This window comes from Lipomyces tetrasporus, assembly GCF_029532465.1.
Source record: "Lipomyces tetrasporus strain NRRL Y-64009 chromosome Unknown POJ06scaffold_6, whole genome shotgun sequence".
Lineage (NCBI taxonomy): Eukaryota > Fungi > Ascomycota > Lipomycetes > Lipomycetales > Lipomycetaceae > Lipomyces > Lipomyces tetrasporus.
Window position 1 is genome coordinate 417143 of NW_026611601.1, and position 20533 is coordinate 437675.

Sequence of the window (20533 nt, forward strand, 5' to 3'; positions counted from 1 at the left end):
CTCTCCAAATGAAGCTGCGATGTAACTGTCCCCATACTGCCGTGCCCAAGTTGAATACGAATAGTTACAAAGAATGCAAATATTAATTAATTGACGTCTTCTGTGATAGTTGCTTGCACGGATTCGGACGGGGAGCTTTCTTGGGCTGCTTCCCGACCGTCCACTCTGGATTTCACAGGATCAATGACATCCTTGTCTTCAATCTTTTCAGGTTCAGCTTCGTCGACCGATAAGTCTTCCCACGACTCTGCAACCTGTTCAGGTTCCTTCTTCGACTTCGCTTTCACAGCACGCGCTGGGGAAGTTGATGCCGAGTCATCGGCTAATGCCGCAACTGAATTCAACGACGCAAATCTACCTACGTTCACTAAACTGGTCATCGAAGCCGACGGAGTTGGCACAGAGCTACTGGTCTGCGATGCGCTCTTCTCGCGATAGGCAATAACGTTATCCCTCGTAACCCAACACAGCTCCACAACCTCCGCAAGACGCTCGTGCAACACAACAAATTTGCGCACAATTGGTTTCAGCATTGCCAACTCGGCTTCAACCTCCTCGACGCCTAACGACGACGACTTTGGCTGCAAGAGAACGTCTTCGTCCGCGATCCAGTGTACTGAGAAACGCAGCTGCGAAGACGCGACAATGACTGGCTCGATCTTCCGCTCCAGCTCGACACGTGTCAGTCCAATTTGGACAGACTCGAGTAGGATAGCGTTATACGCCTGCTTTGGCGTCTTCCTAAGCTGAGCGGGAAGTGTACCGCTGGCCGGAAGTGCTCCTTCTTGGGCCTTCGTCTTCAAATAGATAGCGTGCGACTGTGCTAAATTTCGCTGGGGTAACGCGGTTTTTGAAGTTCGGTGTAGCAGCACACTCCTGTGAGGTTCCGGATCTTGAGATTCGCTTTCGAGATTATATGCCTCCGCAAGCGTATGAATAAATTGTCGCTGAGTACGCTTCATTGGCGGGAATGCCAGAGACCGCTTCGGCGGCGTCCCGACAACAAACGAGTCAATGATCTTCTCAATACTTTCACACCACTGTTTATTCGTGCCGTAGAGACGGAGGGAGAGTTCTGTATGGATTAGCGATGAGTCCGTGCGAGCTTCTGTATTGATGTTAAGAGCTTCTGCGAGTCGATTATTTCGAGCGATAATTGCACATTGGTCGTTACTATAAAGTGTGTTAAAAGATGGCTTCCAGCTAGCGTTGTCGACATCCAAATCACTTACCATTTCAGCTCCCGTTTTGGGCTCTTGCTGGTCTTCGTCGCATTGCATTTAACCGTCGTCGTCAAATTACCACACGGACAACTGATCTTAATCAGTGCAGTGCAAGGAATAGCTTCCTCGCACTGGAATGGAGAATGACATGGCGCCTCGTCAGGATGGCCGCAAGATTTGATCTTGTTGCATGGCTGACTGCAAGGGTTTTCGCACTGACCTTCGCAATGACAGACCTTTTTGCAGCGGTGGGAACCACAGGCTACTAGCTTGTTGCAGATAGTACCGCATGAGACTTGCTGACGACTGCATGGCTGGTTTTTCAGGACATTTTTGCCGCACATACACGGTCGTTCGACAAAGTAGGGGCTAACATAAACTATAAGTTTGACAGATTACACCACAGATATCGGGGAAATGACATACCATTTCGGACACTCCTCATCATCTAAATGGCAATTATGCCCAACGATAGGATGACCACAAGATGTTGGCCTATTGCAGGGATAAGAGCACTTCGGCGGGGGCGTACCACATGGAATCGGAGGCATCATCCTTGTTCTCCCACAGTGGCAAGTCAATTCATCAAAGCTGGCTTCCAGACATGTCGGACACGGTCCACGATGACAAGTCGCTTGGCAATGATGACTCCCACATTTCAAAAGCCGGTTGCACGTTTGCAGGCAGATATGCTGCGGCTCGATATAATCCTCGAGATTTTGATAGATATTGTTGTCTTTACGGCGTTGTTTCATTGCGCGTTCTTGTCCTGCTCGTTCGGCTGGGCAGCAGGTAGTCCCGCACTCGTGACGTTGGCAGTTCAGTTGGATGCGACAAGTCCGATTGCATCGAGGGCTCCCGACAACTAGATCGGCACTGCGTCAATTGTTAGTATACGTCCTGTAACGCCTGCAGATAACATCTAACACACCAAGACAATGTAATCTTATTGTATCCGCACCCACAAGGGACGGTGACATTTTCGAAACAAGGGCCACACATTCCAGTATGGCACACTTGCTTACACGAGTGGCCACATGGGAGCGTTTTACTGCATAAATCGTTGCATATGGGAATTGCATCTGTGCACTTTTCTCTCGGATGTCCCAGGATATCTTGAACAGTGTGTTTGGTACACGGACATGTCAGAATGACATCCGGGCTCAGAGGGCAATGAGCTGCCTTTAAATCTTGAGGATGGCAGCCTTTTTGACACTGGTGTTCTCCGCAGTCAAAGTACCTATTGTATCTATTAGTAAAACAGACATTTCAGTAAACAGTTAATGCAGCAACCTACCGACCACAAATATTATCGCAATTGTAGATTCCAGTCCACCACGCCTCATCACCATCCTCGTCGATAAACACGCTTCGCTTGGGAGGCAATGACTGATAGCATTTGACATCCTTATCCTCCTTACCACAGTAGCAACTACTATGAATAGGAGCCTGGCATGGTCCACAAAGTCCCGTATGGCAAGGCCGGGGACAAGTATGTACTCCACATGCCATCATCTCGCCACACTCGACGCCGCAGCTCCAACCGTCATACTTCGTCTCCACACATTGTCGTTGTGACGACGACTTGCCGCAGAAACAGTCAATCTGAGGGCCCAGTGCCTGACATTTGGGATGTGGTCCAGGGTGGCAAGGCACTTGGCATCCATGTGGGCAATTTGGATACTCCGCTGCACAGGTCTGCCCACAGCTATGCGGCGGGAACAGTGGTGACTGATCAGGATTCTCAACTTTTCCGCACCAGCAGCGATACCGTTGCGGTATACTCTCGCGAGATGTCTGGCATCCTGGACATCGCCACTGCTGACTCTCGAACGGCTGGGTCGGGTTGTTTTCGGCTCCAGTGGTCTTGAGCTGCTTTGCCCACTTTTGAATGCAGTTGACATGGAAAACGCGATAGCACGTGTCGCAGGTCCAGATCCGTGATTTTCGAGTAATGGAGTTGATGCAAATCATACACTCGTATGCGCCAGAGTGTATCTCCTGTAGGATACTGACCGCCAACGAGTTCGCGTTCAAATCAAGGCCGAAGAAATAATCGGCCAAATCCAAAGAAGCCGTCGGAATATTTTGTTTCGCATGCTGATCGTGATTATGGTCGTCTGCCTCTGTGGCAACAAGGCTCGGCAGCGTGAGCTGGGTTCCGAAAGTCGAAGGAATAGCCAGTTGACGAACGCCTTGTTGGCCATTCGCATTGCCATTTCTCCCTCCACGTCTTCGATTCCTACTAGACTGATCTGATGAGGTCGGCCCGCGCTGTTGCCCGCCATCAACACGGCCGCTTCCTTGCCGATTGCGACTCCGTTGTCGCGTGCGTTCCTGGACTTGCTCTTGACCACCGTCTCGGCGATCCTCAGACACAGGCGCTTGTTCATGTTCCGCAGTCACAGTCGTAGTCATGCGCATATTGCTATTGTCGTTGCCATTCTGATGCTGCTGGCCGCGGGTACCATTATTATTCCGGCGCGGTCGATTTCTAGCCCGCCCATTCGCCTTGTCGCTCGGTCCTGATTCAAGACCCCGCTGCCGAGAAGAACTCTCCTCGGTCTCCTGGACTTGCTGCTTCGTATTTCTAGACTTTCGCTGCGATCCCCTCTTCTGTGACCCGCGCAACGAAGACGAAGATCCACTCTGTCGTATAGAGTCAGGTAGTGGCGTCGCAGCGCTTTGATGAATGGTGGGCCCTTGGGTCTCAACACCTGCCATATTCCTTGATTATTCGTGAACCAAATTCTAGTCACAAATGGCTTTGCCGCCAAGGCCAAATTTTTTCAGCAGCTAACGTGTGCCAACAAAGTCGACTTCTAGGAATATATAGATTTGCGAGGAATGTCTATTTCGTCGGCAATAAGTCCTCCCCGGAGAAAGCTCATGTCGTCGGCGCCACAGTGGCGTGCTGTTGATCACGAAACCCCTACAATTGTAAGCTTTACTTAGTAAACATGAAACTGCAACGCGCCTGCGGCTCATAAGATGTGGCGCAGTCGAATACACTGTGAATGAGTAATACTTCTATTGCCGCTAGTAATTAGTCAGATTAGGGGCGACGGAGGTTTGAGTAATATAGCAGATGTACGTCGTATGGAAGCACGGCAGACAGTAAATTTCCTGCATCCGTCTTAAAAGAAGGATCATGCTACCAATTATAATACGGAGTACGAGTTCGTCTGCACGATATTCCTGGAGGCGCAAATCGGGACCGTTGCGTCAAAGTTACACAGAGCAGGACAGAAATTTTTGAGCTCTCAGTTAATTATGTATCTCTAGCATGAAGTCTGGCAGCAATATGCAATTCGAAAACATCTGCATATTTTTAATAACACAAACTTGGCATTCTTGACGTTAACGATATATAAGTACACGCATTGTACAAGTCCCTAGATACGCCTGTCCAAATCAAACATGCGGAGCCAGAAACAAATGCTAAATTTTCCTCATTCTATTCTGCCCCGCCTACAATCTGTGACAGCCATACACTGCCCACCCCAGCTTCTCCTCGCCTTTCTCATGCGTGGGCCGCGAGTACGTCCGAATTGTAAGATCAATCCATACACGCTCAGCGCCCTCGACCGGTGGCGTGGTGATCTTCCACAGTCCTTCTTGTATTATCGGCAAATTCTCACTGAGAGTAATTAGCATGTTCACGTTCTTGCTGCAAAATGGACATACATACCGGTTAAGCTGACAGCCAAACAATCTCTCCGCCTCGGATCCATATATGGCGACAACAAGGCTGTCGCCTGCTTCATCAACTACTACTGCCGCAATGCCAAAAACTTCTTCGCCGGTTGGCCTAAATATTAAGCAATTAGCAAAACGTCCCTGGAAAGTAAGTGCATTTAACCTACGTTTTTATAAAAATCTCGTCCCAAGTACTGGGGAGAACATCGCGGACTGAACATATCAGACGGAAATTATCACCAGCTTTCGCAGTTGATACGATCTTCTTTATTGGAGTGGTCAACATCGTTCGGTCACTGCAATATACTTGCCATAGCACATCAGCAGTCGCGAGAACTCGGAGTCCGTGAAGAAGTACTTACTGTTTTGAGAGAGCTTCGTGGCAGGCTGTGCGGGGGGCGACTTGACCGCCTGAGTAGCATTTTCCTTTCCATTCAATGACGTTCGACTGGGCTTATTGATCTCTGTATTCGTCGAGGGTTGAGATACAGCATCTAGCCTCTTGGAGGCATTCTCGTCGGCCTCTTCATTCTTGCGCTTCTCACCTTTCACAGGCGGGTTCATGTCAGACTGCGAGGATGGAAGCTTCGACGCTTTCCTGTAATCAGCAGGATCAAAGGTGCGAGTGGGTGGGTCTGAATATCGAGATGGTGAGAGCGACTGTCGAGGCTCATATTGTCCGACGGAACGCGAAAGCGTTGATTCCTGGTGTGGACTGGCTTCGACTGCTTTTGAATCAGCATGCACACCATTCTGAGCGTCCTTGCCAAACTTCGGTTCTGGCGGTAGCGTAAGGCCATTCTCATACTCGTTCCTCCTAAGCCGTTCCAAACACTTTGCGCGCCTGGCAATTACAATCAGCGCCTCCGGATCGTCTTCTGCCAAGACTCTAATGAATGACCGCGCAGGATTCATTCGATCGCCATTAACCCTGGCCTCCAAATTTCCATATGGACTCATCCGCAATTGCAGTTGATCAATCGTGATAATAGCCCCACATTCGATATTGTCCAGACAATATTTCTTACTACCATCATATACCGCCACTTCCATGGAGTATTTACCACATGGAAGCCCCATTCCTTCAACAGCGTCGCACGCTTTGAAGGCTTCGTTGGAAGTGAAGTCGGATACTTGGAGGACATATGTGCGTCCGCTTGTGAGCGCCCTGATGACTTGCACGACGACTGATGTTGTCATGCTAGCCGTGAGATCTCGTAGTAAAATGCGAGGTTTGGAGAATGTGCCATTATAAGTATTAGATGTTGATACAATAACATTTGTGGGGACGACGGCTGGCTCCTGCCGTGGTTGTGCACTAGTTGGAGCTTCGGTCGAGGGTTTGGGCGGAGCATTGCTCGGAACATTTGACTGCTTGGACGGAGTATTGCCCGGAGCATTAGAATGCTGCTGGCGGACAGTGACAACGCCACGATCGTGCTCGCGAGCTAAAAGTTCACGACAATGCTTCATAAAGTATTTAGAAAGAATGGACAATTGCTGTGGAGTGACAAGGACTTTCTCGTTTTTAGTCACCTTTTTCGGGATAGACGGGTCCCAGCCATAGTACGTGGTCTTGGCAGTTGAGACACAGTGAATCGAACCATGATCCCGAAGCTGGAACTACTCATATTATTAGCAAATTCAAGCGGCCTGCGTTCACAAAGTTATGGAACTATGTACCTTGACGTTCGTGAGAAATAAGTAGTCTCCAGGCTGCACCCGGGGCAAGGACTTGTCGTCACGTCCAAAAATCGTCGCTTGCATCCTCTCGTAATCCACATTTACAGTCGCATCCGTAAGAATAACAGAAATATACAAAGCTACATCAGCTTAGCAAATCCAGGTAACGCGTCGCGAGAATCAAATGCCGTACCTCCTGTCCGTGCTGTAAGAGGACCCTTGAGTTCATCGACCCTGCCACCGAAACAGTATACCGCGGAGCCAACATGTCCGCGGTCAACGTCCCTTATGTGTTCAATAATCGGACAGTCCATTTGAGACGTATGTGTCAATCTGCCCAGTCTTTACCGAAGAACAGCATCAGCGTGCTAGCAAGCGTATGCGTGGAATCTGGGGGCGCGTTCTGATGCTTGTTTGTTGTGGACTGGATTGATGTAGGCCCCTGCTCTATCCACGTGATTTGTTAGTTGGCTCCAGAGGACGAATACGATTACGAGGTCATCCGATTTGCAAAAAATGCCCATTACTGTCGCCAACTGTTTAGCGTAATCCGTTGTAGCATTTCGAGGAGAGCAATCAATAACTCAGTAGCATCTGCTATGTGCGGATGACCAGTAACAATTATAGAAGCGCACTAATGTGTTGTCACAAGCTGGCCTGAGATTCAGCAAATCAATTACATTTCTGCGGATCAATAATAGAGGATAATTATATATAAGTTTATAACTAACTTATTCGATTTATATATATTATATTCGATTGAAAGTACAAAGTCAATTACACCGTAATTAATAACAAACAACTACCACGAACCAAGAACAAAATACACCCGAAACCAATATATCAATCGCAAAATCAACTATTTTGAGGCCCCCACCAACGCCGAATGCACTCTGAATAGCAGGACATCGCAAGCTACTTCTTGCAGACAGGGTCAACGCCGGCTGCAATGTTGCACTGATGCATCAGTCGGTGGCCGCCTTCCTCGAACTGACCGGTAACAGAGTGCCAGACACCGCGGTTGAAGAAAATAACGAGGTCGCCCTCGTTCCAGTCGTGGCAGTAGATGCGTTCCGGTGAGATGTTGGGGCGCATGAGGCGGTGGATGATCTTGCGAGCCTCCTCGAGCTCGACGGTGCCGTTCGGGGTCTCGAGCTTCCAGATGCAACAGCCGTGGACCTGCATGTGGTGCTTGCCGGTGACGGGGTTTGTCCAGACGAGGGGCAGGCGCTTAACCTTGGAGCCCTCCCACTCGGGCAGCTCCTCGAGCGGAAGCTCCTTGCCCTCGGAGACCATAGTCAAGCCGTCCGAGGTGGCCTTGGCGGGCGAGATGAAGATGTAGGGGTGGGGCGCGTACACAACTGTAGTGCTAAGCGCGAACTCCTTGTCTTCGTCGGAGAGGTTCTCGAAGGCGATGGCTCCTGACGCGAAGGCCGTGGCAGCCTTGGCGGTGGTGATCTCTTCTCCGGTGTCCTCATAGCGGAGCTTCTGCTTCTTGTCGACTGGGCAGTCAATTCCCAAAAGAGTCGTCACGACCGGGGGAGCCAGGCCGTACAGGGCAGAGTCGATATGCCAGCGGTAGAAGCGAGTGTAACCGTTGGCCATGTCGTCGTCGGAGAGAGGGTCGCGGTGGAAGGACATATGGGTAGGATGACGGAGGGCAAGATCGGCGACGCCGGCATGGCCATCGTGACGGCCCTGGCCGAGGATCTGGACCTGGGGCTGAGACGGGGTTGAGTGGCCGTCGCGTCGGAGGACAGACTTCTCGTGGCGGAACTCCTTGGAGTGGCCGTAGGCGCCTTCGCAGGTGGGATCGAAGCGTTTTGTAAGCTGGTACTGGGACGACGGCTTGAGGTCGGCGAGATCAGGAAGAACGACGACCAAATGCTCGTGGACTGCTCTGTAGAGGCGCTGAAAGTCTTCTTCGTTGAGGTCGGCAGGGTCCTGGGCGTAGGAAGGGAGTGTGATGCGTGCACCGAAAGGCGCGTTCTCTAGCGGAGTGACCTGGAGAACATCAGGCGCGGAGACGGAGACAGTGGTAGTGACAGTGGCAGACATTGCGTGTGTGATGCAGATGGAGCGATGAGTAGTGAAAGTGATAGCAGCAGAATAACAGGAGACGCGGGGGGGATCTTATAACATGACGATAAACAGACAGAAGCGAGCATCCGCGGATCCGAGGAGTTCGTTATCCGACGGGGGAGCGATACGTAACCAAGCCGCCCAAGTTGTCGAGAGTAGAGACAGCTCAAGCGCGACTGCAACAAGGCACACGCGCCAGGGATGCCAAAACCCATCTCCGCCTATTTTGGGTCACGGTGGAAGCCGGGGCTATGTTGTTTTTGCGTGGCTTATCTGAATTCTCAGTACCAGAACAGCTCGGACACGTGTAAAGGGAGTCATTGCGGCGGGCCTGCGGCGTTTGTGCACTTGACCCGGTCGCCTTTTCTGCGTCTCTCCGACCTGGCTATGAAACGACCAGTTAATAGCATTCTTAGTATGATACTTACTCTGCTGCAACTACTAGCAACTACTAACAAACGGCTGTATATAGCATTACGATCTCTCTCATGGATTGTGCTCGGTCCGCAAGATATGAACTAATTTATACCCGCTCGAATTGGCAGGATACATACCACTCAAATAATTCGCAGCGAATCACTCTCCCCTTCCGGTCAATTCTGCGCAACTAATACATTGTTTCGTAGTTAGATTTTAGATTCCTCTAAGCCTTTCATTTTCCAATTTTGCGAGTTGTAATAGACATCGGGTCCGTTTCACACCTGAGCCGCCTCATCGCCGGCCAACCTTAAACCAACGGTTCTTGGTGTCTGTTCAATGCGCCGCATCGGCGGAGCCCGCGCACATCTCTCCCACCATTCCGCACTTGTGCGCCTCATAGGCCAACTCCGACTCGAACGTCATCTCTACGATGCTCATTATTGACTCCGACATCTCTAGGTTGCCATGGCACCGTCGCAGCTGGACCATAAACAATGCCAAAACTGTCCGCCCGCCTGTCAAATTTACAGCGTGGACTATGGGGGCGGCACTTCCGACCTCCCGGTCTCGCGTTCTCACCGTGCGGCACTAATATCTTTCTGTATTTCTTATGTCCTGCCGTGCAGGCCAAGCCAACGCAATAGTGCCGGTGAGAGGACCTCTCCTCAATCATCGGTCTGATCGGAATCGGGCTCGGATTTTGCCGACCGTCTGAGCAGTTAAGGCGCTTTCTAGGTCTCCGCCGCCGCCACTGTTTGCTACCGAACTCGTGTACAGCTTGCTCGGGCCGTCGGAATATAGCGTGTCTTCGCTGGTCAGCGCGTCGTTTCTTGTTTTTTTTTTTTCGCTTGAGACTCCCCGAACAACCGGCGTGCCCGCGTCAAGCGTGCGCACCGAACTTCCGTCATCGCAATGTCATATCTCAGTAGACCGTCCATAGATGCGAGCAACTACCGGGAGCGCCTGACATATCTCCAGGAATCACGCCAACGGCGAATGCACGGAGGCACGGCGCGGTCAATCCGTCACAACCTGACTCGCAACTGCAGTCGCATATTCTCACCCCATCCGCCGTCGGTGGTCGAGGGGGTAGACTACTCGTACCCATACACCGGCACGCTCAGCCCACTCATCGACACATCTCTCCACCTCGCCGGCTTAGCATGTGCCGCGGTTCTCATCTTCCTGTTGTCCCGCGACTTGCATGCCATCCGTGCAGCGCCGCGTATCAACCGAGGCGGCGGCAAGGAAATCAGCGGCATCTTCGTCGCGTGTCTGAGCATTATTGTTTCTTTCATCAAGCTCTTCCCGAAAATGTCTCTCAAAACTCGCAAATTTTACCCGTTCGCAGTCTTACTCGGCCTGTCGTTTCTTGTGTTCACAGTCGCTGGCGGGAATGGAGGACCGACGAGAAGTAGCAATATTGGCGGGAAATATAATTGGGTCGTAGCGCTGATTCTGACAGTATACTGGTTTCTTGTTGCAATTCTCGGATACCGCGATAGCAAAATCTACGCTGCACGCCAGGACAGTTTGAACGGTCGCACTGTTGGACCTCCGGCGCAAGTTTTGCTCACACCACTGTCAGTAACGCCAATAAGTCAAGCAGAGTGCGTGATCCGTGACCAAGAAGAGCAAGAAGACAATGGGAACGGGTCCACCACGAACGTGAGCGCACGGCTTGGAAACGCCGATTTGCCGGTCGCGCCGCCGCCTGCGAAAATTTCGGCGCCGAAAGTTAGCGGCGAGGTATTCGAGCTCGAGATGCAAGCTCCTCGCACAAATGCCGCGGCGCGACATCGTCGGCGTCGAACGACTGTGTTTCTTGAACCTGAACCTCGCGACGAGCGTCAAGATGACGACGCGGAGGAGATGGATCCTACTCGGAATCAGAATAGGAGGATGTTCTTACCGCCAGAGACGTTCCATTCTACTGTACTTCATACGGATGAGGTTCCTCTACGCAGGTCTCGGCGCGGCAGACGACCGGCGTCGGTTGGTTAACGGTTTGGTGCCTGACAATATGTATTCCATATTCCTATTTTGTTATTCGTGGTATAGCTGAGAGCGGGCCAGCACTAGTAGGGCTGGCTGTCATGAATACCTGTTACTGAGTGCCAATCTGTAGACTTTAGCTTGCAGTGCACGAGAACTGTTTTACACTGATTGATTTGCTGGTGTGAATCCATAGGTACGTTATACTTGTTAAGCAATAAATTATATGTTTTATTCTAAGTGTGAGCTAAATACCAAAGAGAGCGTGCCAGGTTCACTGTCGCAAGCTCTCCGATGGTCCCCTTCCCAACTCCGCAATCGATGATTTTCAAACTAGTTACAACGTCTTGTACCGAGCGATGACTAATGAGCTGGCCTTAACTATGGACGTCTCAGACAGATAATATTTCAATTACCATATTTGCATAAACTAAGACATAACAAGCACAGATAGCAACATTAAACTATCCTATCGAGACATAAGTAGTAAGAGTAAGTCCTATATCAACACGCAAACCCACCCCCCCTTATATACCCCCCCCCCCACAACCACCAATACCATAACAAATGCCATATGTGAACTTTACATCCAAGCACCTATCTTTTATCAAACCCGTCAAATGTAGAAACAGAGTGCAATATAAAAAAAATAAGCAAATAACTCCAATAAAAAAACCCAACCCAAAACAACAGACCATTCCAAGAACGATGCATTCAATTAAGATCACAACTTCGGTCCTTTTTTTTTATTCGTCTTCAGCTTTAGTCCTAGATTTGGAAGCGGCAAAGACCGACGCGGGTGAAATACTCCACATGCGCGCGGTACGCTACCTCTCGGCCGGAAATGGCCAGAGTGGTAATCACGCCTTCGCCAGCGCTGCACTCTTTATCTTCTTGGCCCTCGCAAATATAGCAGTCCCCGGGCGCGGGCGAGAGTGGGCCCTTGGAGATGTACACTTCCCCTCCGGAATGACGCCAGTCGATCCCAAGAGGGACGCCGACGACAGGGTCGGACTTGTGCGTCACTCGGGTCATTTGACCATCCGTATATGAGACGATATAGTCGATCCAGTTTGCAAACTCTTGGTTGCCTACGCGCGGTTGGCCGTACGTGACAATTTCAGGCGTGTAGCCGTCCGTGATGAGATCGGCTGCAGCGAGAATAGCGATGGCGCCGCCTAGTGAGTGACCCGTGACCAAGAGTGAGTAATCGGGATACTTGGCTTTCAGCTCTTCTAGCACGGGCTGAGTGTTCGCACGGGTCTCGAGATAAGACCGCAGGAACCCGCGGTGAACCTTGCACCGCGAGCAGCCGGTGACGCTCTCTGAAGAGAAATACGGATAAGGTTCTTGTATAGTATCAAGATTGGTGAACCAGTTCGTGAGAGAGCTCGTGCCTCTAAAGACTAGCAGGATACGCTTGTAGCCGGGCCGGTGATCGATAGCTATGTATCCCGTGCAGGAAGTGTCAAGCCCAGTGTTTGTAAACGTCCGTACAATCTCGACGCCAGGATTGAAGAAATCGCACGCACGTGTGCAGTTGAATGGCGGCGTGATATCCGGAGATGGAACACAGTATGCTATATTGTTCAAAAGTGCGATTTCTTCCAGATGCTCAAGCTGATAGTGCGAAATAGTGTAATGTGATGAGCTGCCGCCAAATAACGGGCGAATTCCAAACAATGATCCGAGGAATCCAGTAGCGCTGACCTCGTCCTCCTTCGCTGCTGGCGCCTCTGGGACGGCACCATACTGCTTTGTGCCGTACGGGTCTTCGGATATCTCGTTGACTAATGCCACGAGCTGCTCGTCGTCCGAATTCACGTCCGTAACTGTGTAGGTCTCTGTCACGCTGTCATGGTAGTAATACGACACTCCAGGAGTCTCTTCGTTGTCGGGCGTCAAATACCCTAGTGTGAATCCGAGAATAATAGCAACAGTCACGGTCGACGCGAGAAGGATAATCTGCAGTCTCCAGCTCATGCCCACTATCCGCCGCCAGAAAACCTGAGCACCACACTTTATTTTCCTCCACAGCAGCCGCAATGCTTTCATCGCAGGATCGCCTTCATCATTCTCAATTTCCGGTACTGGCTCGTACTCCTTCGCGACGCCATCTAGATGTGCAAAGTCATAGTCGTCTGCCTCGCCGATGCTCACGGCCGCGTCCTTCTCCGGGAGCGGCGCAGGCTCGAATAGATAGGACCGCATGCTGGTCGCGCGATCGTGTGAGTAGATTTAGTCACCTTCAAGGAAGTGTGTCTTTGTGGCGTGTCGTTTCTGTGCCTTTGGTCATTCAGACTTGCGACGGTTGTCGCTGAGTTGCGGAACCTCTGGGTTTTGAGGCAGCAATGCTATGCTGAACAATTCTACCCCTCTCAGCGTATCCCGCGGGGACAATTTGTGCATAGCCGCGCGTTTGTTACGCACTTCTATCAGTTCAAAGCACACTTTATGCGCGCGCGGTAACCTTAACATCTCGGCGCTCTACCCCAGTCACAAAAGCCCATATCAGAAACCCTAGCCCGTCTAGCAGCTAAGTTGGGACTCAGATTCCGTCCAAACTTGTTGTGGTGCTTTAGCACCGATCTGATCGCGCGGCACCATAATACTAGAGCGGCTACAAGCAGATGATTGCTGATAAGACGTCACAGCCCTGTCGGCGCTATTCCTTCTCTGCACAAGCTCCGTGGCCTCCTCGTTAATATTAATACCCTGACAAAGGGGCTGTGGCGCTTGTTAAAACAAATGCGCGACCAAAGTGCGCAGGACGCGTAATAACAATGGTTCCGATTGGCCAGACTCTGTCGCTATCATGCCAATGCCAAAGGTGTGACAGGGTATATTTGTAGCTCTGCTTGATAGAAAGAAATTGATAAAGTAGAACACGCCATATAGCTAGGCGAATGTAGAGATGCCATCACACAGTCGATTGTATTCGGCAGTCTTTTACTCGTTCATTTCTGCTAGCATCGGCCTCCTCGGCTCGTCAGCAGGTGATGCCAAGTATCTCAATTCAATCTGTTGATATCCTAATAAGCTCTCCCTCAGTGGTATACATCTAGTCTTTCTTTGCAGGAAGGCTGATTCTGCCCGGAATGCCTGAACGGGGTATTCTGCGGCACAAGGCGTAGGTGGACATCCTCATGGTACCAGGAAATCTCAGTAAATATATGATCAATTTATTCATCGACAAAAGCAAGGAAATGTCCCTAATGTCACCAAAGCCACTAGATATCCATCCATCATACTATGTTTTACTGACATAAGAAAAACCTATCACATGGTTCGACTCTATTCAAAGTTCGTCAAATACCGCAAACGCGTCGTCTGCGTTAGCAGCTCCGAAGATCGATCCATCGTGATTAAAATAGTACCGGACGCCATAAAGAGTGATGCACACCGCAAAGAGGATAACGGGATAATGCTGCACTTTCACCGTGTTCGGTCCGAGCCACTATAGCAATCAAGGCGTGTAAGAACTTGTTCACGCAAACACAAAGAACAGAAACAAGAAATGCAGAAAATAGTGAAAGAAAATAATATAGATATATGGAAATAGCAATATTATATTAGATATCTCCTCCGACATACACAGTGAGTCAAATACAAAAAAGCAAGAACAGATAGAAGTGTACAACAGAATAATACACACTACTCAATCAAATTCGAATACATAACGCGTACAAATACAGGACCTCCAACCAAAGGACTGAGAAGAAAACAAGAAAGGTAGAAAGAAAAATTCAAGAGAAACAGTTACTTAAACATCTTTCGCACTTTATCAAAGAATGATGGCTTGCTCTTTGGTGATCTCGAGCGCTCATTGGGCTTCTTGTTTGGCGCAGGCGGGGTTGCCGGCTTCGGCTCAGCAATGTCCTTGGGAATGTCTTCCGCGTTCAGGATCTCGGGTGCAGTCGAAGTAGACGTATCAACCACTTCTGACACGGTGCTGCCCGCAGATGGCGGTGACAGGGTGCGCGCGTCTTTGACAATAACTGGCTCGTCCTCCACGGTGGTAGGCTTAGGCTGCTGCAACTCTTTGATCTCCGCTGCATCTGTGGGGATCACGATTCCTGGGGGTGCCTGGAACGCACCAATGGCCTCTTCCTGGGTGACCGGCTCTGGCTCCTTGGACTTGATCGAAGGCTTCGGTAACTCGTCGTTGGGCCCAAGAAGGATTTCAGATGGGGGTGCCGACAAACCAGTGATCCTGCCTTCCGTCTCTGGGGGCTCGACATCAACAGTATCAATAGGTGTTGGCTCAGGCTCAGCTGGAATTTCAGGAGTAGGCTCTCGTCCAGACTCACTAACTGTCGAATCGGATTCCACCGTCGTTGGTTCGGGCTCATTCAACGTACGCGGATCAATCGTGGAAACTTCACGGAACTCTTTGATCTCACTTGCATTGGCTGGGATCACGATGCCAGGGGTGCCCAAGAATGGTGCGTGGAGAGTGCGTGACTGAGGCATCACCGTAGGGATCGGTGCCAACTCTTCCTTGCTCTCGATCCCATCCGTTACTGGTTTTTCTGGCTCGGGTTCTTCAGCTGAAGTTGTTGCTGTGGGCACGAATTCACCCGCAGAAGCACTTTCCGGCTCCATAGTTGTAGCGTCAGCAGCCGAAGACACCTCTGGTCCGGTGGCCGTTGGGTCTGATGCAACTGGTTCGGGAGCTGTCGATTCAGTGACTGTCGGCTCATTATCCGGTTCCGACTGCTTGGATGACGAGGCCGGTGCAACAGGTATACCGCCGCTCTCCGGGATATATCCACCAGGCAAGCTAGACGCAGTGTTCACAGCAGTCATATCGTCTAAGTCTAGAACATTATTTGTTATACCAGACGCATCGGTCTCGGTTTTTGCGTTTGGATCAATCACCCAGTTGTTATCAACGACGAACTAGAAAACAGTCAGCATTTACTTATCGATCACTTCTTCCTCTTTTGTTAAAATCAGATCAACAAAACGTTTGCATACCTTGTATGCGATCTTTTCGCTTGGAAGAGGAATGGACACGGACCAAGATCCATCGACGTTCTGAGCGAGGGGAGCTGACTTTGACCAGTTGTCGAACGAGCCAGTGACATACACTTCTTCCGCAGGCGGATCGGCGGGCCTGTTCGTAGATAATCCATTAGACAGAGTCCAAATACACAAAGACGTGCACCAATTACCAATTAAATGTGTAGGTGAATCCCATTGCTCATAAAGTGGGGTATAATCTCAAGTGTCAAGCTGTCGCCGTCGATCGGTGTGACGAACGAAAGAATATGATGTAAGAAAATTTCTAATCTGAAACCAAAAGGTCGAAAGAATAAGGAGGGCAGAATGTGAAACGCAAAACGGAAAGACGAAGAGGGAATGGAAGAAGGAAGATGCGGGTGCGTCAGCACACATAAGACCGTGTAACGTTTTTGGGTATGGTTGTTTGTATGACGCGCGATGGACCGGCTAGCTCAGTCGAACAGTTCAAGATATCATCCACCGCAATGAGATACCTGCGTAAACGACAGATTTGATATCTCGAGTTTGCTGCTGCTATTTTGTTGGGAGTTTGAAAACCCCCGACTGATTGCCATCGCACAAGACGTCACCACAAAGAGCCGCACGCTAACGCCGGCTCCTGTGGAACTGGCCTTACTAATCCGGCGCAGTTGGTTGCTAAATTTTCTCGACTTCAGTGGAGCTTTAGGCTTCTGGAATGGCGGTCAGAGAACGCGTAGTTAGTGTGCGGAGGTATAGACGAGCCCGCATGCATGCAAACGCCCACTGCGTGCCAAACAGCTAACGCGAATATCACATCATTAATCAATTGATTACAAATCTGATAATATCTGAATCTGATAGACTATTTGACTATTAAATACTGGTATACTCCGTGCAACGTAGTAAAAAAGAAATTCTCTAAGCCAATATGCTCCGCACCCACAAATTGGGCAAGGGAAAGCACAACCATTATAATCACAGGACATGTTAAGTTGTCTATTTAAATAGATATTTTGTAGCAGTTCAAAACCAAACCAGATATTCAATTCTTGCGGATGTCAGGCCCTCTGGACATGAAACAACTAGTCAAACACTCTGTACCAAGGCGAGCTGAACCAGCCGGCTCAGCGGATATCATGAAGTCCTTGCAGCTCCTTCCGACAGTGTAATTCTAGCGTTGAGCGATTGGTTACACGGTCGACTACTGCTAAGATTAGAGGTTTCTTGACCAATCCCATGCGCACGATGCTTAACTTTGCTGCAGTTGCATTCTACAGGAGCCAATCTCTACTTGAACAGCGAAGCGTAATTCAAGTAATAAAATGGTCATCAGAGAAGAGCAGCAGAGGATGTAGCAGAGATCTACACAAAATAGAGCTTTCTTCCGATTGCTCCGGAGTATTTGTATTAGTCTTAAAATTCCATGCATAGAGCATGCTTGGAATTGGATGTAGCAAGACAATTAATATTTCCACTCTCGTAGTGTAGCTGCCTTCCCCACCTTCGCTCTTTTTACCATGGTAAGACTGCCGTTGAGACAATCAACAACGCTCCGATATAATTCCTATACGCAAATATAGCGCCAATTGATATCGTATAATCGAATGTCGATTGTCACGGGTAAGCAAAATCCATGAAGATCCTCGAGAACACATGTGGCTGGCTGCCCTAATGCAACGTTGCCCAGCCACATCCTTAATTAAGTGCTTAATTGGGTCGCGTTTATGCCACAGAAGATGCATGGAGAGTGCACACGCTATTAATAGGGCTCCGAACTCAAGTCGCGCGCGTGGAGAATGCGGTCAGTTAGTGCGCTTTACTGCCCCTGTCGCCCAAATCTGGTCCAGATCTACTTCATCACCATACATCACCCACTACCTTCGTCCCTTCCCGCCCCCCCCCCCCCCCCCCCCCCCCCCCCACGCTTTGGTTGACTTAGGAGCTCTCCGCGCCAACTGTCGATTAATATCATGCGATTTTCTCCTCTGCTTCTTGCCGGGCTCGCTGCTTTGGCTTCGCTGCCGGCGGCAGCCGCGACTCGTCTGATCAGGTCCACCTCACTCCAGACCTGCATTGAGAACTCCGACTTCTCGGCCTCGTTGTTCAACGTCGTCTTCACGCCCGACAATAGAACCATCTCAATCGACATTGTTGCTGTTTCGTCTCTTGAGGGAAATGTCACTGCAGCGCTTACAATTAACGCGTATGGCTTGACTATCCTCACCCAGACTTTAAACCCCTGCGAGCTCGGCATCGACCAGCTGTGCCCCATGAAGCCTGGCCAGTTCGATCTCGAGACGGACACTACGATTGACGCGTCCGTTGTCAATCAAATTCCTGGTATGTTTCTTGACTGCGGTTTTTTTGGTTGGTAATACTAATAAGCCCAGGAATTGCCTACACAGTCCCTGATCTTGACGGCACGGCGCGGGTCGTAATCACCAATTCTAGCGGCGTGCAACTTGCTTGTGTCGAGGCCAGGCTTTCGAATGGCAAGACTGTTAACTCAAAGATTGTCAAATGGGTTACTGCTGTGATTGCTGGTGTCGCACTCGTTGTCTCCGCCATCGCGTCCGGTCTCGGTCATTCTTCCACAGCTGCACACATCGCCGCGAACGGACTGTCCTTGTTTGGCTACTTCCAGAATATCGCGATTATTGGCATGTGTTCGATGACGCTTCCACCGCTGACATCGGCTTGGGCTCAGGATTTCGAGTGGACTATGGGTATCATCAAAGTAGACTTTATGCAGTCGATTTTCAACTGGTACATTCAAGCCACTGGAGGTACGCCGTCTACTCTCCTCCAAAATCTGAGTTCTGTTTCAATCAACGTTCAGAAGCGTTCGCTTGAGTACTTGGCCAAACGATCTATTAGCTTGTTGGCCCGATCAAATAACGACTCCGATCTTTCGACAATCTCGGTTACATACACTCTTCATGGTATCAAACGTGTAGCGTATCTTGCAGGCATCGAGATTACAAACTTGTTTATGACAGGTTTCACATTCTTCATCTTCTTCACCTTCATAATCTGCTTCATCCTTGTCATGCTCAAGTTGATCTTTGAGGGACTGTCGAAATTGAAATGGATTGCGCCGGGCAGATTCGGCGAATTTAGACTGAGATGGCTTACGATTATAAAGGGCACTATGTACCGACTAGTCCTTATTGGCTTCCCGCAGATGACCATTCTCTCGCTTTGGGAGCTCACTCAGCGTGACTCACCGGCGGCTGTGGTCCTGGCCGTCGTCATGCTATTGATGGTCAACGGCCTTTTGGCCTGGGCCGCATTCAAGGTCATTCGCCTTGCCAAGCGCTCGGTTGCTGTTTACAAAAACCCAGCTTATATTTTATATTCTGATTCGGCGGCCTTGAACCGATGGGGCTTCATCTATGTTCAGTTCAGGGCGACTGCTTACTACTTCATTGTTCCCGCCCTGATATACACTTTTATCAAGGCATGCTTTATCTCGTTCGGTCAGAGTGTTGGGACAGTTCAGGGCATCGTTCTTATGATTATTGAGTTCTTCTATCTGCTTTTGATCTCGATTTTAAAGCCGTACATGGATCGCCGCACGAACATTTTCAACATTACGATCCAGTCAGTCAACTTTTTGAATGCGATTCTATTCTTCTTCTTCACAGGAGTGACCAAGGTCCCGGGTATCGTCATCGGTGTCATGGGCGTCGTTTTCTTCGTTCTTAATGCCGCATTCGCACTGGTCTTGCTCGTTATGATTATTATATCATGTTTGTTTGCATTGTTGTCGAAGAATCCTGACACTCGGTACCAGCCTATGCGGGATGACCGTGCGAGTTTCATCAAGTCCACCGCGCAATTGCCGGAAGTCATGGAGCTTGAAGCACTAGGGGCGACGGCGAGGGGCAATGCCGACCCGAAATACTAGATGGGAATTAGAAAGACGTTGCATAGATACATATGGGGTACAACAGACTTAAATTTTAGAGAGTTTTACGTTATTGCAGGCTCTCTGTTTTGTGTTTGCTGTATGGGATTTGATTTTATTGTGTCCTTGTTTTCTTTTCATGTTACTGCTAGGGTATTGGTTGATCGCGTGCTTTTGGGAATTTGTGTTTTAGCTATTATTACGGTATCGATCGTAAATGTTACCGAAAATCATGTGTTCGTGTGCATTGATGTATTTAGTTTGGTATTGTGTATGATAGTGTTTATTGCTTGCGATTGCGCGGGTATTGATCAGTGTTATGCTACTCCTTTCGTTTGATATCATTTTTGAAGGTATTCGAGTGCAGACCGGCGCCCTGATATTGCGGTTCTCTCACTATCATCCATTGCTCATATACTAATAACCATTAACCAATTAACCATCGAGATTTTAGTGTATGTAATAATCCGGTACGAATGTTGAACCAGGCAGGTCCAGCATCTGACTAATCGTAAATTTGTAAGCGCCAGTA

The 20533-nt window shown here is 49.7% G+C and overlaps 8 protein-coding genes across 8 annotated transcripts; 3 read left to right on the top strand and 5 right to left on the bottom strand.

Moving 5' to 3' along the window:
- Positions 1 to 86: 86 nt before the first annotated feature.
- Positions 87 to 3947, bottom strand: POJ06DRAFT_198492 (uncharacterized protein; the record flags this gene model as incomplete). Its single annotated transcript, XM_056185113.1, has 5 exons — positions 87 to 1173; positions 1233 to 1592; positions 1650 to 2099; positions 2155 to 2463; positions 2521 to 3947. The coding sequence occupies 5 exons, from the start codon at positions 3945 to 3947 to the stop codon at positions 87 to 89; spliced, it is 3633 nt and encodes a 1210-aa protein (XP_056043125.1).
- An 894-nt stretch (positions 3948 to 4841) lies between these two features.
- POJ06DRAFT_254203 (uncharacterized protein) lies at positions 4842 to 7343 on the bottom strand. The gene is made up of 3 exons (XM_056187740.1): positions 6799 to 7343; positions 6606 to 6745; positions 4842 to 6545 (listed from the first exon to the last, which is right to left on the bottom strand). The coding sequence occupies exons 1-3, from the start codon at positions 6917 to 6919 to the stop codon at positions 5202 to 5204; spliced, it is 1605 nt and encodes a 534-aa protein (XP_056043126.1). The 5' UTR covers positions 6920 to 7343; the 3' UTR covers positions 4842 to 5201.
- A 177-nt stretch (positions 7344 to 7520) lies between these two features.
- POJ06DRAFT_238442 (uncharacterized protein) lies at positions 7521 to 8663 on the bottom strand (the record flags this gene model as incomplete). Its single annotated transcript, XM_056185992.1, has 1 exon — positions 7521 to 8663. One exon carries the CDS (start codon positions 8661 to 8663, stop codon positions 7521 to 7523), a length of 1143 nt encoding a protein of 380 aa, XP_056043127.1.
- A 1236-nt stretch (positions 8664 to 9899) lies between these two features.
- POJ06DRAFT_114593 (uncharacterized protein) lies at positions 9900 to 11562 on the top strand. The gene has a single exon (XM_056184137.1). The coding sequence runs from the start codon at positions 10020 to 10022 to the stop codon at positions 11109 to 11111; it is 1092 nt and encodes a 363-aa protein (XP_056043128.1). The 5' UTR covers positions 9900 to 10019; the 3' UTR covers positions 11112 to 11562.
- Positions 11563 to 11569: 7 nt separating this feature from the next.
- On the bottom strand, positions 11570 to 13430 carry POJ06DRAFT_254205 (Alpha/Beta hydrolase protein). The gene has a single exon (XM_056187741.1). It carries the CDS (start codon positions 13311 to 13313, stop codon positions 11871 to 11873), a length of 1443 nt encoding a protein of 480 aa, XP_056043129.1. The 5' UTR covers positions 13314 to 13430; the 3' UTR covers positions 11570 to 11870.
- Positions 13431 to 14861: 1431 nt separating this feature from the next.
- Positions 14862 to 16599, bottom strand: POJ06DRAFT_290940 (uncharacterized protein; the record flags this gene model as incomplete). Its single annotated transcript, XM_056190357.1, has 3 exons — positions 16280 to 16599; positions 16083 to 16221; positions 14862 to 16004 (listed from the first exon to the last, which is right to left on the bottom strand). Exons 1-3 carry the CDS (start codon positions 16303 to 16305, stop codon positions 14862 to 14864), a joined length of 1308 nt encoding a protein of 435 aa, XP_056043130.1. The 5' UTR covers positions 16306 to 16599.
- A 1396-nt stretch (positions 16600 to 17995) lies between these two features.
- Positions 17996 to 20449, top strand: POJ06DRAFT_210812 (uncharacterized protein). The gene is made up of 2 exons (XM_056185435.1): positions 17996 to 18431; positions 18482 to 20449. The coding sequence occupies exons 1-2, from the start codon at positions 18062 to 18064 to the stop codon at positions 19999 to 20001; spliced, it is 1890 nt and encodes a 629-aa protein (XP_056043131.1). The 5' UTR covers positions 17996 to 18061; the 3' UTR covers positions 20002 to 20449.
- POJ06DRAFT_114710 (uncharacterized protein) lies at positions 19810 to 20449 on the top strand. The gene has a single exon (XM_056184138.1). It carries the CDS (start codon positions 20002 to 20004, stop codon positions 20338 to 20340), a length of 339 nt encoding a protein of 112 aa, XP_056043132.1. The 5' UTR covers positions 19810 to 20001; the 3' UTR covers positions 20341 to 20449.
- Positions 20450 to 20533: the final 84 nt, after the last annotated feature.

Coding starts and splice junctions, on each gene's coding strand:
- POJ06DRAFT_254203 (XM_056187740.1), bottom strand. CDS start 6,919: ATGGACTGTCCGATTATTGAACACATAAGGGACGTTGACCGCGGACAT. Junction 6,746..6,798: donor TCTTACAGCACGGACAGGAG/GTACGGCATTTG, acceptor AAGCTGATGTAG/CTTTGTATATTTCTGTTATT. Junction 6,546..6,605: donor TATTTCTCACGAACGTCAAG/GTACATAGTTCC, acceptor TAATATGAGTAG/TTCCAGCTTCGGGATCATGG.
- POJ06DRAFT_114593 (XM_056184137.1), top strand. CDS start 10,020: ATGTCATATCTCAGTAGACCGTCCATAGATGCGAGCAACTACCGGGAG.
- POJ06DRAFT_254205 (XM_056187741.1), bottom strand. CDS start 13,313: ATGCGGTCCTATCTATTCGAGCCTGCGCCGCTCCCGGAGAAGGACGCG.
- POJ06DRAFT_210812 (XM_056185435.1), top strand. CDS start 18,062: ATGCGATTTTCTCCTCTGCTTCTTGCCGGGCTCGCTGCTTTGGCTTCG. Junction 18,432..18,481: donor CGTTGTCAATCAAATTCCTG/GTATGTTTCTTG, acceptor TAATAAGCCCAG/GAATTGCCTACACAGTCCCT.
- POJ06DRAFT_114710 (XM_056184138.1), top strand. CDS start 20,002: ATGGGAATTAGAAAGACGTTGCATAGATACATATGGGGTACAACAGAC.